At 48.7% G+C, this 19,531-nt stretch overlaps 1 protein-coding gene and 1 non-coding gene across 2 annotated transcripts in view; one reads left to right on the top strand and one right to left on the bottom strand.

Annotated features, from left to right (window-relative positions):
- The window catches only part of OGDHL (oxoglutarate dehydrogenase L), a 28,735-nt gene extending 18,964 nt beyond the window's left edge, over window positions 1-9,771 (top strand). The window contains exons 15-23 of the mRNA XM_074374378.1: window positions 787-937; window positions 1,790-1,917; window positions 2,821-2,999; window positions 4,129-4,200; window positions 4,321-4,446; window positions 4,553-4,625; window positions 5,935-6,098; window positions 6,268-6,422; window positions 6,896-9,771. Of these exons, the coding sequence (XP_074230479.1) occupies window positions 787-937; window positions 1,790-1,917; window positions 2,821-2,999; window positions 4,129-4,200; window positions 4,321-4,446; window positions 4,553-4,625; window positions 5,935-6,098; window positions 6,268-6,422; window positions 6,896-7,019 (1,172 nt within the window). The 3' untranslated portion in view covers window positions 7,020-9,771. The remainder of the gene's footprint in view (window positions 1-786; window positions 938-1,789; window positions 1,918-2,820; window positions 3,000-4,128; window positions 4,201-4,320; window positions 4,447-4,552; window positions 4,626-5,934; window positions 6,099-6,267; window positions 6,423-6,895) is intronic.
- TRNAT-AGU (transfer RNA threonine (anticodon AGU)) lies at window positions 8,067-8,138 on the bottom strand. The gene has a single exon. It is a non-coding gene; the product is annotated as a tRNA-Thr (tRNA).
- Window positions 9,772-19,531: the final 9,760 nt, after the last annotated feature.

Below are 19,531 nucleotides of genomic sequence, written 5' to 3'. Positions count from 1 at the left end.
AGCAGGAGAGCAGGGAAGCAAGGGCTTCCCATGGAGGGGGCGGTTGGGTCCAGAATGTCAGAGGGCAGGAGTGCTGGGCTTGGATGGATGACAGAGGGCCACCCTGGGCTGTGGGCTCATTAGCTGCACCTCTTGGCCAGGGCCATTGTGGCCTCTGCTCAGGCAGCCTGGAGGGCCCCTGTGGTGGTTGTGGGGCACCTGTGCACCCTTGACCAGCCTGTGGGAGTTCCAAGAGGATTCCTCCACATGTGCCTGGAGGCCCAAGTGTCTTGGGGCACTGGCTGTGTGTACATCACAGTGGGTCTGTGGGTGTAGGGCCAACAGGAGCCCAGCCTGAGCCGGGTGCCTGGGCTTAAACCCAAGTACCTTTATAGCTGTTTGATCGTGAGTCAGTGACCTCCCTCTTCTGAGCCTCAGTCTTCTCATCTGGAGGGTGGGTACCCCCTCCAAGTTGGCACCTCTCCCGTGGGGTTGTGAGAAATGTAACCAACAGTGCATGCGGCCGGTTGTGCACATGGCAGATGCTCCCCTAGAGGCACCTGCTCCTTCCTGCAGGGAGGGAGGCTGGTGGGAGTGCGGGCTCTGGCCAGCCCTTCATCTTGGCTAGAGGGGGAGTGCTGGAGGAAGGGGGCCTGGCGCTGGGCCTCCTGTGTCCTGCAGCGCCCTGCTCTGTGGGAGGGGTATACATTGAGTCTGTATACACCTGGCTTAGGTCTTGGGGCCATGGCTGTCCCAGGCAGGTGGCTAGGCCCCTGCGCCCCTCAGGCCAGCCCTTCCCTACCTCAGGCCTCTCTCGCATCCTGCGGGGCCGTGCAGACATGACCAGGATGCGGACCGTGGACTGGGCGCTGGCAGAGTACATGGCCTTCGGCTCCCTGCTCAAGGAGGGTATCCATGTGCGGCTCAGCGGGCAGGACGTGGAGAGGGGCACGTTCAGGTGAGGGCTGTGGGGCTTTCTCTCTGTCCCCACCAGGCAAGCACGGAGAGCTGACGGCTTGGCCCAATCTGTTGGTTGATGTCAAGCCTTGTGGTCATCTATGGTCCTCAAGATCTTTTTCTTTCCTTTGGTGAACTACTGTCAAGCCAGCTCCCTGCTACCATCTTGCTTGCTTGCCGTTGAATTTTGAGTCCAGACTTTACACTTGTCACTTATCCCTGTCACATTTCCTCTGTTTTGGATCCTGACTGGGTCACTGCTATGTTAGTGAGTCATGAAGTATGGCTTCCAGGATTCAATGGGCCATATTTCCCCTGTCCCAGTCACTCATCACTGCTGGCCCTGCTCCAGCCAGGGCACAGGGGTCCTCCTCCCTGCACCCTGAGCTGCATGTCGGTCCTCATGAGGCTTGAGGTTCACCAGGGGGCCCCCCTTAGTCGCATTTCCTCCCTTCTGGGAGGAGGAGGCAAGCTGGTAAAGGGACTAGCAGGTTGGGCAGGGGAAATGCCCCTGGGGTGTGGCCTCCTAGGGACTCAGACTCTACCTAGCATCCTGGAGGTCGGCAGGGCAGATCTCATCGGGTCCCTTCTGTAGGTGAGAAGCTAAGACTCTCATGTCTGTGCTCCAGGACCCCCAGGGCATAGTGTGAGGGTACCAGTGGGAGGGGAGAATGCCTGGGGGAAGAACCAGATCACTCTGGCTTTCTTGGTGTCACCATCTGGTGGGACTCTGCCAGGTGTCCTGGCACAGTGATGGAGGCTTGCCTGCCTCCTGCTGCCCGGCCCGCCTACTCTACGTGAGCAAGTGTCAGCCCACCGGCCTCTCCTCCCTTCCCGGTCTGTCTCTCTCCAGTCACCGGCACCATGTTCTCCACGACCAGGAAGTGGACCGGAGGACGTGTGTCCCGATGAACCACCTCTGGCCTGACCAGGCCCCTTACACTGTGTGCAACAGCTCTCTCTCGGAGTATGGAGTCCTGGGTGGGTCAGAACTCTGTCTGCCGGTCAGGGGACCGGAGAGGGCCTTGCACCTCCGGGTGACCTGTCTTTCTTGTTTTGACCACAGACTGGGTCTGGGGCTGGGAGGGGCCGAAGAGGCTCAGAGGCCCCTGGGTGGACCTGGGTCCTGGGACGGCCCTGAGGGACAGGTTGGGCTGCTCCCACTTGAGGCCACAAGGGAGATGAGGTCCTATCTCACTTAGTCCCTCAGAGAGCCCAGTTGGGGGCACTCTTGCCTGTGGGGGCTCTGGATACCAGAGCCGTCCCTGGGCACCAGTGGGCCCAGACAGAAAACCCCGTAGAGCCCACTGTGGGATGCTGCCACTGACTGACCCTGAGCCTGGCTGGCCACCTCCATGTTCCTGACCCCTATATCGCCCTCGCCCTGCTCCCACACCCAGCAGCACTGTCTCGAGGGCCCCTCTCTAGGCTCCCCTGACTGGCCCCTGTACCCTCCTGGCTGGACCTTTAGCTGGCCCGCTTCCTCCCTCTGCCTCTTCCCAGACTGGCCACCCCTTCTGGGGCGTTGCCTCTGGGGCTGTCCCTTCCCCTTCCTCTTAGCAGCCCTGCATATATTTTGGGGGTTCCTTGGCAGATGGTCCCTGCTACCTCCCCAGAGTATCTTTGGACTTGGCTCCTGGTCTAGATAAGGCTGAAGTTAGCCATGCGTGAGGTTGGGGTGGAAGGTAGCATCTCTGGGCGTGTTGCCAGCTGCCAGGAAAGGAGATCCTGGCCTTGGAGCCCTAAGGGTCCCCGGGTTCTTCTGGCCAGCTGGGCAGGATGGGCGGAGTGGGGAGGGTGTATGAGGAAGGGCTGGGTCTGACTGGAGCCGCCGCCACTTGGTGCCAGCGTGTGGCCACTTCTAGCTCAGTCTCTTCTGTTTAGGCTTTGAGCTGGGCTATGCCATGGCCAGCCCCAACGCCCTGGTCCTCTGGGAGGCTCAGTTTGGTGACTTCCACAACACGGCCCAGTGCATCATCGACCAGTTCATCAGCACGGGTCAGGCCAAGTGGGTGCGGCACAACGGCATCGTGCTGCTGCTGCCCCACGGCATGGAGGGCATGGTGAGGCCTGCGGTGGTGACGGGAGCCGCGGTGGTGACGCGGGCCACGGTGGTGATGGGGGCTGGGTGGGCTCTGGCCAGCCTGGGAGGGGCTGGGTGGACCCTTGGTGGCTTGCACGGTTGGGGGTGGGGTTTGCCCCTTCCAGTCCCCTCCAACCACATGGGTCCTCAGGGTGGGGCCTGCATGTGTCTGTGTGACCACTGGTGAAGGTGACAACACTATTGTTCCAGCAGCAGATGTAACTGACGTGTCTGAGTGTGGCTTTGTGCTAGGCTCTGTTTACATCCCTCTCTGTGTAGTAACTCTTCCAACCCTTACGATAACTTAAGGAGGTCGATCCTGTTCCTACTTTCCAGAGGAGGAACCTGAGGCACAGAGAGGTGGAGTAGCTTGCCCAAGGTCACACAGCTCGGAACTGGGATTTGAACCTATGTTGCATGGTTGCCTGTCCTCTGGTTGCCTCCTTGGAGACTGGCCTGTGTAGCCACATGTGGGGAGAAGGGGGGATGTGCAGGCCAGTGGGGGAGAGAAGGGAGGAGCAGCCCATCATGAGATGCCGCCCTGGTGGGTGCGCTGCCGACCAGGTGGGGGATGGGAGGGACCGTGGCGGCTGCAGGGGCTGCATGGAGCGAGGTGGGCCGGGCCGCTGCTCGGCTGCCATGGATGTCCCTGCGGGCCTGCTCAGCTTGGTCCGAGCATCCGGTCAGGGACTGATCACTGTTGCTCAGAGCCAGGTCTCGCTGTGCTGAGCACTTTACATGCCGCCTATCATCCTGTGTGGGGTCCTGTGTAGAACTGTGTCTGGCACAGCAGACGCTCAGTGAATGGCCACTGCTGTAGGTTAGAATGTTCTAGAGAAAGAGCGTCTTAACTTGGCCTTTTTGCTTCTTCCTTCTGCCCTACATGTTCACGTATGTGCCGGCTCCGGCCGGGTCTTCCTCTGAGGATACCCTCCCTACTCTTGTCCCATGTTCCTGGTTCTTTCCTGTGGTTCAGACTCCACAGTGAGGGCATCTCCTCCAAGAAGCCCTCCAGACTCTCCCCTGAGTCCTGAGTCCCTGTCCTGTGTGACAGGTCTCCAATCCCCCCAGACACTGGCCTGCCTGGGCCATCTGGCATTTGCTTTCAGGGCCCGGAGCACTCCTCAGCGAGGCCTGAGAGGTTCCTGCAGATGAGCAATGATGACTCGGACGCCTACCCCGTGAGTGCTGCCTGCCCGCCCACCCTCCCCCAGGACCGGGCCACACGCTGCTCTGCCCAGCAAGGCCAGGGCGTGGGTGCCACTGGTGGGCCTTCTCCCAGCCACACCCTGTCCCTCCAGGCGTTCACCCAGGACTTCGAGGTGAGACAGCTCTACGACTGCAACTGGATCGTGGTTAACTGCTCCACACCGGCCAGCTACTTCCACGTGCTGCGTCGCCAGATCCTCCTGCCCTTCCGCAAGCCGGTGAGCCGCCTGCCCCGGCCGTCACTGTAACAGCGCAGGGGCCAAGGGCAGGGAGCCCCGGCCAGGCGCGGCAGGCAGCTGCCAGCTGGGCATGTTTCCCTTCCAGCTGATCATCTTTACACCCAAATCTCTGCTGAGACACCCAGAGGCCAAGTCCAGCTTTGACCAAATGGTATCTGGTAAGTGCCTGGCCATGTTAGGGGGGCCTGGTGATGGGGAGGTCTGGCGGCCCATGGTGTGACCTCTGCTCCTGGGACTCTTCCATCCTCATCTGTCTGTGGCTCTGTTGGCCCTGCAGCAGCTCCTGGCATGGTCCCCACCAGCAAGTGGGTTGGGAGGTTGGTGCAGCGGCCAGGTCGCTGGGCCTGCTTGGGTCACTTGGGCTAAGCACCAGGGCCAGAGGAGTGCACCGGGCCCCCGCCAGGCCTCCCAGCAGGGCCAGCCTGGCTGCACCGGAAGAGCTTTGCGGCAGGAGGCTGGTGGAGGTCTGCCGGGTTCAGGGGACGCTGAGTATCCGTCATTCATCCATTGTCTTCACCTGTGAGCCAAACAGACATCACTGGCCCTGGCAACCCAGCACCCTCTCCAATAGCTCTCAGCCTCATTGATCTGGGAGTCGGAGGTCAGATAAACACTGGAAGGACCAGGTCTTGGAATTAAATGTGACCCAGTGGAGGGTCAGGAAGGGGCAGGTGTGGCGCCTTGAGGCTTGGCAGAGCAGAGCTGTCTGGGAAAAAGGTTCTGGGTAGTAGGGGGAGGGGCAGGGGCTGGCCAGGCGGACCTCAGCAGCATAGTCAGGGGCTCATCTGACTATGTTCAGAGCTGTGGCGTTGGGGCTGGACCACCTGGGCTGAGCACCTGGTGCTGGTGCAGCCTGGTAGCCAGTTATCCTCGTTGCCTCGGGGTCCTCACCTGGGATGCAGGGACCCTATGGTGGCTTCCTCAGAGGTTTTTGTAATGTGTGTAGTCTGGTGCCTAGAGCATAGCATGAGCTCAGGAAGGAAAGGGAGTGGAATGTGGAGATGGGGGCTTGGGTTTGGGGCTGAGGGAGGAAGGAATGTGCAGGGTTTGCCTTCCAGCTTGCTGGTTGGGTGGATTGAGTGTGCCCGGGAGATGAGCAGGCCTGGGAGCAGGTTTGGGACAGACAGTGATGCTATCTGATGGGGAGCTGACATCACCTTCTCTGTCCCCTCCAGGGCCTCTCCCTGTCATTTCCCCTCATTCTACCCATCACCCTAGACCTTGATGCTCCCAGGACCCAGGCTACAGCTGCTGTCTCCACCCCTCACCTGTGACATCTCAGGGTGTCCTCTGTCCCCTGCTCTGTTGTTTGGTTCAAGATGTTCCTATTGCAGCTGCAGATCTAAGTCTGGGGCTTGTCTCAGCGGCCAGGGAGAGCCTGGAGGTGCCAGGGACAGGGGCCTGATTGCCCAGCTGCCCTGGCCCCTCTGGGAGCCGATGCCCCTGCCATGCCCTGCTGTCCCCCAGGCACCAGCTTCCAGCGGGTGATTCCTGAGGATGAGGCAGCGGCGCAGGCTCCTGAGCAGGTGCGGCGGCTCATCTTCTGCACGGGAAAGGTGTACTACGACCTGGTGAAGGAGCGGAGCGGCCAGGGCTTGGACGAGCAGGTGGCCATCACGCGCCTGGAGCAGGTACGCTTGAGCCCCGCACCCGGTCAGAGTGACGGGCGAGGCCACATCGCCAGCCGCCCGGCTCTGGGCAGTGCGCCCGGGCTGGGGCCGGTGAGAGCAGCTGTGGCTGTTTTCCGGGGGGCCTGACCCCTTCCCTGGCTGTGCTCTCCTTTCTCCCTGCCTGCCCCAGATCTCCCCATTCCCCTTTGACCTGATCAAGCGAGAGGCAGAGAAGTACCCGGGCGCGGAGCTGGTGTGGTGCCAGGAGGAGCACAAGAACATGGGCTACTATGACTACATCAGCCCGCGCTTCATGACCATCCTGGGTCGGGCACGGCCCATATGGTACAGAGCTGGGTGCCGGGGGGACCTGCCACCTACCCTGGCATCTGCCCGAGGGGCTTTGTGGGCTTGAGACCCCATTCTGGCCCTGCCCTCCCCATTTGCTGTGTGACCCAGAACTGACCACTGCCCTTCTCTGGGCTGCCTTGGAAACCGAGGAGTCAGACCCCATAGTCCCCGCTAGCGCTGTGATCGTCGGGGACAGAATGGCTTCCCCATCAGGGATCCTCTTCAATTCCACCTCAGAGAGTAAACCTTTGTGTTCGTTCTGCAGCCGGAACTGAACTAGAAAACCTCCTGCATGTCTCAGATCTCCTGCCTTTGATCTTAGGCCGGTGACTTAGCCCCTTGGAACCTCGGGCTCTTCATTTCTGCATCAGGATGATCAGGATTAGGCCCCACACCATCCTGGGGTAGCAGTGAGGCCAGGCCCAGACCCCCCCACCCCACCCCTTAGCTTACCTCTTCTCCCCCAGGTATGTTGGCCGAGACCCAGCGGCGGCACCAGCCACAGGAAACAGGAATACTCACCTGGTGTCTCTGAAGAAGTTTCTAGATACTGCCTTCAATCTCCAGGCCTTTGAGGGGAAGACATTTTAGAGCCTGCTTGGGTCTTGCCGTGGGGTTGGTTGAGGACGCTGGGGACACTGGGGGCTGGCTGGTTCTCCTGCCCAAAAGAGGGGCTGTCAGGGGCCCCAGGATAAAACATACCCATGTGGTGATCGAGGCCAAAGAGTAGATATTGCCAACCAGGGTATCATGCCATCTTGTCCTTTGTTTCAGAACCTTTTAGGGCGGAGAAGGCCAGAGGGGTCTGACAAATGGGCTGTAGTTCTGGGCTGTTTCCCCAGCTGCCCTGGTCTCTCTGGAGTTTTTGTGTGGCTTCTCCGTCTGTGTCTTTCATGTCTCTGCAGACAGCCAGCTACCCGGGGGCCTGTATCTTCGGTCTCTCTCTCCCATCCTGGCAGATAGGGCTGTACACCTTGTCCTCATGTATCTGTAGATTCAAGAAATGTTCTCTTTTGTGCTCTTAGAAATAGAGATTTTTTTTTTTTTAGCAGTAACAACCAGGTGAAGCAAAATCATGCCAGGTGATTTATACGTGCTCTGTTTTATGGGGCGTGTCACAATGAGATATGTCAGCTTCTGTGTGAAATACAGCTGCAGCTCACGTGTACCAAAGTAGAGAACCGAATAACAGAGAAATTAAAAAATGCACAAGAGAGATTTCCTGTTGTCATTTCATGTTGTAAAGTTGGGATAAGAGGCAGATGGCTGAGAGAGGTTAGGTAATGGGGAGAAAGGAGAACTAAACATGTAGGGAATAAAACATTTGCCTCCAGTGGACGGATTTTCCTCCGAGCACCAGGCTATGTTTGCATGTCTCTTGGCATCTCCACTCTTCAGCCCTCTGTTGGTTTTGTGTCCCTGCAGCGCAGGAGGGATGTTTTGCTTTCCACAAATTATTTATTCATGTACCCCCTTCTCTGTGCTGGGTGCTGGGACCCAGGGTGAAAGACCCGTGTGCTGGCTCTTCCAGCTCAGAGTCCAGCAGGGGAGAGGTGTAGACGGCTTACAGTTGGCCCTTTGTATCCACGGGTCCTTTTTTTGGGCGAGGGGGACAGATAATTAGGTTTATTTATCTAATGAGGGTACTGGGGATTGAACCCAGGACCTTGTGCATACTAAGCACATACTCTACCACTGAGCTATAACCTCCCCACCTCATCCCCAGGTTCTATATCCATGGATTCAACCAACTCAGATGAAAAATAATCGAGAAAAAAAATTCCAGAAAGTTCCAAAAAGCAAAATTTGAATTTGAGGTCCCCAGGCAACTATTCACATAGCATTTGCATGGTATTTATTAGCATTTGCATTGTATTAGGTATTAGACATAATCTAGAACTGGTTTAAAGTATACGGGAGGACGTGCTATGCCATTTTACATGAGAGACTTGAGCATCCGTGGAGTTTGGTAACTTTGGGGAAGTCCTGGAACCAATCCCCCAGGGATACTGAGGGACAACTTGAGTTATGGGTGATGTGGGAGGTAAGTGCAGAGAGTTGTGGGAGTCAGGGAAGGCTCCCTGGAGGAGATGGTATTTGAAGGAAGAAGAGTTCTATGGGAGAAATTAGTATCTTATGGAGCAGATCCAGAAATACTGACTGTGCGGTTGGGGTGGGGCAACCTAAAGAAAAAAATCAGCCTGGAGTTGGAGGATAGAGTGTTAAGTTCCATCTACTCAAGCATAGCTTATTGGAGTATTTGCTGTATCACAGGAGCATTCTAAGTGACATAAATTTAAAAAATAATTACAGCTGCCATGCATAGTGTGTCTGTTGCAGCCTGGGCCCTCTGCTGGGCATTTTGCATACGTTACTAAATACTTTTTTTAACCTTTACCATGGCTTCGCAGGCTGAGAATACACCCATTTTGTACATGAGGAAATCAAAGTTCACATGAAGTTGCAAATAATTGCATGTGAACTTGAGGTTGAGGGTCCCTCACCAAGTGGACTTGGCCTCTCTCCGTAAGACCATGCTGCTACCCTCGGGAAATAAGCTCTTCCCATGTCATGTGTTCCTGGCCCTGTGGGGATCTAGCGGTCTGGGGTCTCCCTGCAGTTGGGCTGTGACAGTTCGCAGGTGCGCATCCTACGAGGCACCTGGGCTGGACAGGGAGCCCTCGTGCTCTGGAGCTGGGTGGTTGGTGCGTCCTGCTCAACCACCCACTGCCCCCTCCTCACTAGCAGTGTAGGGAGGCTGTGGACAGGCTGGTGGGAAACCAGCTGCTGAGGTCACCAAAGTAGGGAAAACCGACCACATGAACAGAGGGCTCCAAACTCTACAAAGAAACTTAACACTGGGAAGTAAAAATGGAGTTCATGGAACAAAAGCTTTAAATGAACTGTCAAAACTTCAGCAGGCAAGGAGGGATCTGACTCTGACAAAACGACAGACTATTAAAACAGTGATCAGATATTTAGAAAACACCAAATATTGCCAAAACAAAAACCTCAAGAGATGGGATGAATAGTAGTATAGACGTAGCTGAAATGCAAGATAATAAATTTGGAGAACATTTTATTCTCTATATAATACAGTATCATTATAGTCACCATGCTGTATTCCCTTTATTCTGCAGTGTCCAAACATGCTGATTATCCCATCCAATGAGTTTTTACTTTAGATCTTGTATTTTTCAGTTCTAGAATTTACCACTTTGTTCTTAAGGGTATTCATATCTCTCCAGAAATTTCACATCATCACTTCACCCATTATATCCAGCTTTCCCTGTAAGTTTGTTAACAAATGTATAATAGTTCTTTTAAAGTCCTTGTCTGCTAATTAAAAAATCTGACTTTCTGTGAGTTTGCTTCTATTAATCATTTTTTTCCTCTGGATCATGGATCACTTTTTCCTGCTTCTTCATGTGTCTAGCAATTTTTAAAGGTTATTGTATACTGGACATTGTGGGTGATACATTGTAGAGACTCTGAATTATGTTACCTTCCTCTAAAGTGGGGCTGGATTTTGATCAAGAAGGCAGTTAGATTTCTGGTGGATCAGTTTGATCCAGTGAAGGCCTGGTGTCAGGCTTTGTAAGAGTGAGTGTTTTTCAGGCTCGCTCTTATCCCTAGGACCGACATTCTCAACAGGAGCAATATTGCCTCCTCCCACCCCTGGCAGGGGTTGAAAATTGGTTCTTGGTAAGGGTGAAAAATATAGATGTTCCAATGGTTTGTGATCCTCCAAAGCTCAGTCCTACCTGATGAACTATTATTCTTTAGTATTTAATTTTCTTCATTCAGAGGAATTTAAATCAAATTTTTCTCAACAGGGGTGATGGGTGGGGAGGGGAGATAATTTTAAAACATAGGCTGAGAAATACTGTCGGCATATAGTCCTTAGTCCTAGTAAGTGGTCCTTACTCCAAAGTTGTGATCCTGAGATTTCAGTGGAAATTCTGAGTTTACCAAGCTTTTCTAAATTTCAGAATTGGAACTCCCAACCCCCGACACCAGGCAGCTGTTGGAATCTCTGCTTTTTAGCCTTCTAGCTGTTGCCCTCCACTAGGTTTCTTGAAATCTCACCCATGCACTTGCAGGTTGTAAGTCAGGCAAGGATTGAAGGACATTTGTGTGCACATTGTGATGCTCTCCAGCTGTGGTTTCCTCCTTCCTGGAATTGCTCCTCTCAGTTGGCATCCACGCTGGCAGCCCTAAACTCTGATTTCTGATTTCTCAGCTCTTACTGGACACTTTCTACTTGGGCTGTATTCTTCATTGCCCTCTAAGGGGAGCACCATCAGAGGAAAAGCTAGTTGAATGTATCTCTCACTTTGCAGTCATAAAGCTTGAATTCAAATCCCAAGTCATTGAGCTATGATCACATTACCTAATCTCTCTCTCTCTCTCATTTTGTCTGACTTTGGGGGTGTAGGGGAGGTAATTAGGTTTTATGTATGTATGTATGTATGTATGTATGTATGTATGTATTTAAATGGAGGTACTGGGGAATTGAACCCAGAACCTCGTGCATGCTAAGTAGGCACTCTACCACTGTGCTACACCCTCCTGCCCATTTACTTTGCTTCTCTTCTTGTAAGATCCCTATCTCATTAATTTCTGCCTGCTTTTAGTTAATCTCCAATGTTCTTTTCCCATTTTGTCCAGCATGTGTCAATATTACCAGCGGGAGGGTTAATCTGATATAAGCTCCCTTCACATTCCCAGAAGCTGTTCAAAACCATCGTTTTGAAGGGCAATTAGGCAATTCTATTAAAAATTCAAATGCTTCCATTTCTTGGTTTCTATGCTAGAGACATTCCTCACATTTGCCCTTAGAAGTGAATAAAATATTTTTTTTTCCATTTCAGTGCTGTTCATAAGAGTGAAATAGTAGAAATCCTAAATGTTCTACAGCAAGAGTTGGTAAACTTTTTCTGTAAATAGCCAGATAGGAAGTAACTGAGGCTTTGCCGGCCACATGCTCTCTGTAGCAACAACTCAGCTCTGCTGAGGTAAGGTGGGAGTGGCCACAGACAATACATGAATGAATATGTATGGCCGTGTTCCAGGAAAACATGGGTGAGATTTCAAGAAACCTAGTGGAGAGCAACAGCTAGAAGGCTAAAAAGCAGAGATTCCAACAGCTTCCTGGTGTCGGGGAGTTGGGAGTTCAAATTCTGAAACTCAGAATTTCCACGGAAACTCAGAATTTCCACCGAAATCTCAGAAGGACCACAACTTTGAAGTCAGGACCACTTACTTGGACTAAGGACTGTATGCCATTTGTGGTCTCTGGAATTTGAATTTCCCATAATTTTCGTGTATCACAAAACATCCACTTTTTGGATATTTTTTAACCACTTAAAAATATAAAAATTATTCTTAGATTTTTCATACAAAAATAGGTAGTAGGGCCAGATTTGGTCTGTGGTTCATAGTTAAATCCTAAAGGTTTAATTGTTTATATACAAATAAGTTCTTTTTTTCCCCTTAAATTTTAATTTTAAAGTAATTATAGATATGCAAGAAGTTGGCAATATAGTACAGAGATCTTGGGTACCCTTCACCCAGTTTCCCCAGCAGTTACATTTTATGTAACCACAGTACATGTAAAACCCAGGAAACTGACATTAGTACCTTGTGGATGTGTATGCGCGTGCGTGCGTGCGTATGTGCGTATGTGTAGAGTTTTATGCTGTTGTCTCATGGGTGTAGACTTATGTAACTACCACTGCATTCAAGATACAGAGCTATTTCACCAGCACAAAGATCTCCCTTGTGTTACCCATTTATAGTCCCAGCTGCCCACCCCCACCCCCATGAAGCCCTGGGCAACCATGAATATCTTTTCCATCTCTATACTTTTGTCATTTTGAGGATGTTACATAAATGGAATCATACAGTATGGCAGCTTTTGAGGTTGACTTCTTTTATTCAGCAGAATGCCCTTAAGATGTCTCCAAGAGGAAGTTCTTGGTAATCAACTATGGGTTGAACATCGATTGTATTGGTGTGCTTTTTGGCTTTAAATTCGAGTTTCTGGCTTGCGTGGGACTTCCAAACTGTCTCTTAAGGAAGAACTTCTATTAAATTTGTATCTTTGAAGCTTAAATTCTCTGAAAAAATGTAGAACGTGGCATCTGAAACACCTCATGTTCCGAATCCTACTCCAACTTACCTGTCTTCTAGCTAACTGCTGAACTGGGTTTTCTTATATGGAACTCCCTCGCCCGAAGGGCCTGAAATGCTGGGGAGTTAGTACTCCTGAGGAGTCAGTGGAAATGGAGCTCCAGGGGCAGAAATGATAGCTGTGTCCTTCCACCCACCCACGCCTTTACAGCAGCCAGAGGCTCCCTGGTGCAAGACACCAGACACCACAGGGGAAGCTCAGTGAGAAAATCACACTCAAGGGGACTGGATTCCCTACTCCAAGGCCAACTGGAGGATCACATCCACCACTTGTGTGGAATCTTCTGCCCCTTTGGAACAGTGGAAAGAAAGGGACTTCCTCCAGCAAGGAGGCAAAGATCTCTTCTTGGCAGAGCCATGTCCACAGAATTCCCTTCCTCCACCAACCCAGGTCTGAGCATTTGCTGTCTGGTGTGGTGATTCAGATAAGGACTTGGGAATCAAATGGGCATATATTTCATCCTGCTATAACATTTGTGGTTCTTTATAATTCTTTAAAAATTATGAAATATTTAAAATATGTAATAAAGTAAGGAGAATATGAGAACCATATCAGTGTACCCATCAACCACGTAGTGATCAAATCCTAATGTCTTATTGCATATGCTTTACGTATTTTTAAAACAATAAAACCAAACAAATACAGTTTAAACCTTGTATTTTTCTTTTTCATATAGAGTTTTAGGAGTGGTTTATAAATTATGGAATCTAATCTTGGCAGTTTCACATGTTACACATAACATTTTCCAAATTGTAGCTTATCTTTCCATTTTATTTATTCTATCTTTTGTTGAATAAACGTTTAAAATTTTAATTCAATTTATCTTCCACTGGTTTGGAAGCCATATGTATTTTTATTCATTTTGGCTTGTGTTCTTCAGGGTATGCTTTTGTAACAAAACAAAATAAAACAAAACAGAACCCCTTGAGTTATCTGGTATTTCTAACCTCCTGAACAAAAGAACTTTGTAAAAATTATTTACCCATTAAATAACTACCATTTTGGTCTTCTTATCTAAAAATAATATTGTTAAACAGAAATTACATTATTTTAATATAACTATATCACTATTTTTATTTTATTTTTAGTAATTAAAGGTTTAGTGAGAATCTGTAAGTGGTAAATCCTTAGTCTTTTCCTGTATAAAAATCCTTTTTATTACCATTCATAAATGATGGTTTATCTGGCTTTCTAAACATTCCAAATAGAGTTATTCATTACCAGCCCTTTGGAAGACATCATTCCATTGTCTTTAGCTCTCATTGTTGCTGATGGGAAGTCTGTCATCCATCTAATTGTTGTTCTATTAGCAATTTATGTTTCTCTCTGACAGTTTTCACCCTTGACTTTCTGCAGTTTTGTTATAGTTTCTCTAGTTACACTAACAGCAAAATATCAGAAAGACAAATTAAGAAAACAATCCCATTTGCAACTGTGTCAAAAGAATCAAGCACCTAGGAATAAATTTAACTAAGGAGGTAAAAACCTGTACTCAGAAAACTATAAGAAATTGATATTTTCTTCATTCCCTACTCTATAACTCCTGTTAGATATTTTAGAACACCTCAAAATAGCCTTCAGTTCTCATAACTGCTTTTTCAAATAACCTCTTAATTTCTTTTTCTCTATATCTTGTGTCATGGGTGAATTCTTCAGTACTATGTATTTTTTCTTTTTTTAATTGAAGTATAGTCAGTACACTGTATCAGTTTCTGGTGTACAGCACAATGTTTCAGTCATATATAATATACATGTATTTATTTTCATATTCTTTTTCATTATAGGTTACTACAAGATATTGAATATAGTTCCTTGTGCTATATAAGAGAAATTTGTTTTTTATTTACTTTATATATAGTAGTTAATGTTTGCAAATCTCAAACTCCCAATTTATTCCTTCCCACACACTTTCCTCCGGTAACCATAAGTACTATACTTTAATCTGTTGTTCTCTTCAACTAGTTTCTCTCTAGAATATATCCTGTCTAGTGAGGTTTTTTTTTCTTAATTAAGCCTTAAAAAAAAAAAAAAGCAGTTTTAGGTTCTCAGCAAAATTGAGGGGAAGGTACAGATTTCCCATATACCCTTTGCTCCCACAAAGGCATAGCTTCCTTCATTATCAACATTCCCCTACTGGAGTGTTACCTTTGTTACAATTGGTGAATCTATACTGATACATCATAGTTCACCTAAAGTCCGTAGTTTACATTACTTTTGGTGTTGTACATTCTATGGATTTGGAGAAATATAATGGCATAGATCCATCATTACAGTATCATACAGAGTATTATCCCTGACCTAAAAACTCTGTGTTTTGCCTAATCATCCCTCTCAACACCCCCAGCCCCCAACCCTTGGCAACCACTCTGTCTACTGTCTGTATAATTTTGCTTTTTCTAGAATGTCATATAGTTGGAGTCGCACAGTTTGTAGCCTTTTCAGATCGGCTTCTTTTACTTAGTAATATGCATTTACAGTTCCTCCATGTCTTTTTTTTGACTTGTTAGCTCATTTCTTTTTGGCGCTGAATAATATCCTGTTCTTTGGATGCACCACAGTTTATTTATCCATTCACCTATGAAGGACATCTTTGTTGCTTCCAAGTTTTGGCAATTATGAATAAAGTTGCAATAAACATCCATGTGCGGGTTTTTGTATGGATATACATTTCAGCTCCGTTGGGTAAATGCTAAGGAGCATGATTGCTAGATTGTAAGACAGAAGCATGCTTAGTTTTCAAAAAAGTGTCAAACTATCAACGGTGGCTCTAGTAGATTTTGAAAATTTTCAATGACTATACTTTTCTAAGATTTCTAAATTGTTCATATCTACTTAATATTTCATTTTAGTATGCATTTGTCATTTCTGCCTGTTTAAAAGCAATATATTTTATTTTTAACAGATGCTGTTAAAATCTCTTCGTGTGACTTATAATAATTCTGGAATATTTGTCAGACTGCTTTATGAGCTTAATTTTGTCTGGAGTGAATTTATTCTTCCAATTGTTAATTTTCTTGGCTGTCTTTTTTCAGTATTTGCATTCTCCCTTATGTTATGGAATATTGACTTGCTGGCTTGTTTGAGTAGGAAGTTTTAGGACTTTTGTTTTGTTCTGTTCTGGCTTGTTCTCTTCTCTCTCCTGCCTTGTCCATCAGTGTTTCATTTTTGCAGTTGTCTTCACTAAACCACATCTACTTCCCTCTAGGACTAAGCATTATAATGGGGCTTTACAGATTCTATTCTTTGGTAATTCTAGAGAAATCCTAGGCCCAGACAAGAAGCCACGAAGTGGACTTGATTAATTTTATGTTCTTTGTCCAGCCGTCTCTTGAGATCCAGAACCTCAGATAAATCACTGCTCCAAGCCCTGATCCACATCCCAACACCACATCCCAACACCTGACGTTAAGTAGAGATTGGAGCCAGTCCTCTATCTCCCATGGAATATTTTTAGTCCTTTTACCTGCAAAAAAGCCATGCTGCTTGGTATCTTGACTGCGTTGAGCACCAGTGCTCAGCAGGCTTGCAGCTTCTGTACAGTCTACAATATTGCATTCCTATCTTGTTTCTGGCCTCAAATATATACCCCTTTTTTGATCTGATTCTATCTTAGAGTGCTCCTATTTTAAAATTTCCTCTCATGGTTATGTACTTGGAACACGGGTCTGTGCTGAAGTAGGAAGATTTCTTGAAGGATGCCTTAGAGTTCGTTCCTTGCAAGCTACAGAAATGACCTCTGGAATTTGTACACCTCTGGGAGGTGGCTCATGGGGTGGAGAGATGTGACCAGAATAGATCTGGAGATCTAGGTAGCAGGAACGAATGGCGAGCCTGGTCCATGTTGTTCCTGAGATGATTTCCTAGATTTTCAATCATATTCTGTCATCTTGTCACTATCCTTAAGTGTCAAATTCCAGGAAAGACTATCTGATTGGCATTTCTTGGGCCATCCATGTCTTTCTTAGAGTAATTTGACTGACAGCCTATCCAAGACTCTGTACAATGAATGAAGGAGGAAATCAAAACTAAAATTGGGGTGTGGTATCCAGAAGTTAAGAATATGGATGTTGGACAGAACCAATTATAGATGCCCGCCCTGCTTACTCTGCCACTAAGTGGGTGCAGAAACGATAACAGCTGATATTTATCAAGTAATTCCTATGTGTCAGTCACTGTTCTTGGTCTCTTTCAGCTAATAACATCTCTAAACTCTCACTACACCGGAAAAGACATGTACTGCTTTTGTGCTACCGATGAAGATATTGAGGCTCAGAGATGTTGAGTAACTTCCCTAGGGTCACATAGCTGGGGTTCACATTTAGTTGGTTGGGGTCTAGTGTCCTTATCCCGAGCCATGGAGCCACACCACCTCTGCACTCAAGTGCTCCTTCATAATGGTTGACTGGGAATTAACTGAATTGACTGAGGCAGTGTGGGCAGAGCACGTGACCCACTGCTTAGTCCATGATGGTTGTTCAGTGTTCGACAGGTTGGTCAAGTTGGGTCCGATTGAGGCTTATTGGGTTTTCTCCATACGTGGGGAGTGACAGGAGATGATGTGTGCTATTTTTCTTTGAAAACCCAGGGAGACTTTCATAGTAAGAGGAAATTCTCAGAAATTGGAGGCCAGAGTTGAACTGTGGTACAAATGATGTGCCTCCCGTGCTGTTCGTCACCTCTCCTTCCAGCTGAAGTGCAAAGTGAAAATACCCAGCAGTCATTTCCTTCTCAGAACTGCTGGACCCCAGAGAAAGGCCAAAGACAGATGCTGCTGCTACACTGCAGAGACTCTAACAAACCAAACTTCAACTTCTTCCTGATGGGAAAAGTAACATACGTCCCTTGTGTAACAAGGAGACACTCAGGATTGATAATAAAGCATAATCATCCCTAACATTTATTGATGGCTTCACGGTGTGCCAGGATCTGGGTGGGCTCTGCTGCTTCTATTCTTTCATTTTATGCTCATAACTGTCCCGCAAGGAAGGTGTTATTGTTACCGAGTCCAAACTTGTTCTGCTCACTGCACGACAGGCCAATAAATCGGGAGATGAGGTGTTGGGGCAAGGAATAGCGACTTTATTCGGAAAGTGGGCAGACTGAGAGGATGGCAGACTAATGTCTTGGAGAACCATCCTGCTCTAGGCAGAATACAGGCTCCTTTAATACAAAAAACAAAACAAAACAAAAAACAGGGGAGGTTGTGTGGTTGGTTGTTGCAAACTTCTTGATGTAGGAATTCTTTGTTTCTGCAGCTGTCCACGTGGGCCAGGTCATAGTGCTCCTGCAAAACCTCCAACAGAACAAATGTTATTCTCTATTCTGCAACTTGTTATCTTTACGTGAATGTAGAGCTAGCAAGACCAAGCCTAGAAAACAGGGCACAGTGGTTAAAGCTAAAGGAACAGAGTCTAATATGGAGTCAGATTTGGTCTTTTCTATTACATTATTGTCATCCCCACTTTATAGATGAGAAAATTGGGAATTGTGAGGTTGAGTAATTTCTCAGCGACACAGATCCTATGGAGGCGGGAGGAGTTAGTATTCACACCCCAGCTCTGAATCTCCACCCCAAACTGTGTCCCCAAGCCATAAAGTGACACACATGCTTCTGTTAGACCAATCCTCAAAGCATTTTCTCAAATATGCCCAAGGTTATCGGGTTCAAGAAAGGGCCTGGGGGGCACTTTTTGGTGAGATCTGACAGCCTGCAAAAACGCTAGGACCAACAAGGGCAGCACCGCGCTGCGTCTCTGCACGCCAGGGCGGGCATCACTCATGTTGCCAGTAAGTCAAGCTGCCTGGAAAACAGCAACAATCACCATGACAAACGGGACACGTTGGAAGACGGAGCGATTTCCCGAAACGTATCACCGTTCCAATGATTTTTCTCAGGAAAAACTCCATAACGTAGATTCCTGTCCCTTTGCCTACAGCCGTAACGTGTTCCGACACCTGCTCCACGTCTGGTGAAATGAGTCCCAGTGTTGGCGGGGCCCTCCGCCGCCTCCCTCCCTCCCCATCCGCACACGGCTGGGCCACGCGGCTTTCTTAGCTTCTTCTGGGTCACGAAGGCAGAGTGGGCTTGAGTCCCGAGCCGGCTGCAGCAGCCTTGTGGCCAAGGGCAAGTTGCTTCACTCTCAGAAACAGTGCTTTTAAAGATCCGGAGACAGCAGGCTCGGTAGCTGGCGGTAGTTGAGAACTCATTAACATACATGAGAGCATGGCAGCGTTTGCTTGCTCAGAACTGCTAACCCAGTGATGCCTTGGAGCCTGCAGCACATTTTTGGCCTGGAATTGAGACAATGGGGAGAAGTTCACTGCCTGAGGAGAAAATAGGAAAGTGTTTGCTTCTGTAAGGAGGACAGAGGCAGGGCCCCTGGGGGGATGGGGAGGGTGGCGGTGGGGGGATGGAGTGGAAAGGGAGGGCGGGGAGGGGTGTGGGGAGGAGAATGGTTGTGCAAACATGAGGAAGACGAATCCCTTGTGATGGGGTATGTGATAGAAGCCATCTCCTCCCTCCCTATGGAAGCTTCCTTAAATTCTACTTTGTGCCTCTAAGCAGGTGGGTTTATTTGGGGGTGCCCTAAGGGGAAGATAAGGTGAATGCCAACAGTCAACTCATGAAGGGGGAGGGGGTTAGGGGTTGGAGGAATGACTGACTGGAGTAGGGGTGCCTAGAGCTGCAGGGAGATGCTGGGAGCTGCCCCAGCTCCCACCCGCCCTCCAGCTGCTCTGAGCAGTGGCTGATTTAATCTTTCCTAAAGCCTTCTCTAAGATACCTCAGAATATTTTTTTGAAAAGCTCTTGATTTTATTCAGTTGGTTTTTCCGTTTCATTGATTTCTTTTTTAAAGGGCGGGGAGGTAATTAGGTTTATTTATGTATTTATTTTTAATGGAGGTACT

This window comes from Camelus bactrianus, chromosome 11 (assembly GCF_048773025.1).
Source record: "Camelus bactrianus isolate YW-2024 breed Bactrian camel chromosome 11, ASM4877302v1, whole genome shotgun sequence".
NCBI classification, from domain to species: Eukaryota; Metazoa; Chordata; class Mammalia; order Artiodactyla; family Camelidae; genus Camelus; species Camelus bactrianus.
The sequence above is the reverse complement of the archived record's forward strand: the minus strand, read 5'-3'. Positions and strand labels throughout refer to the sequence as shown.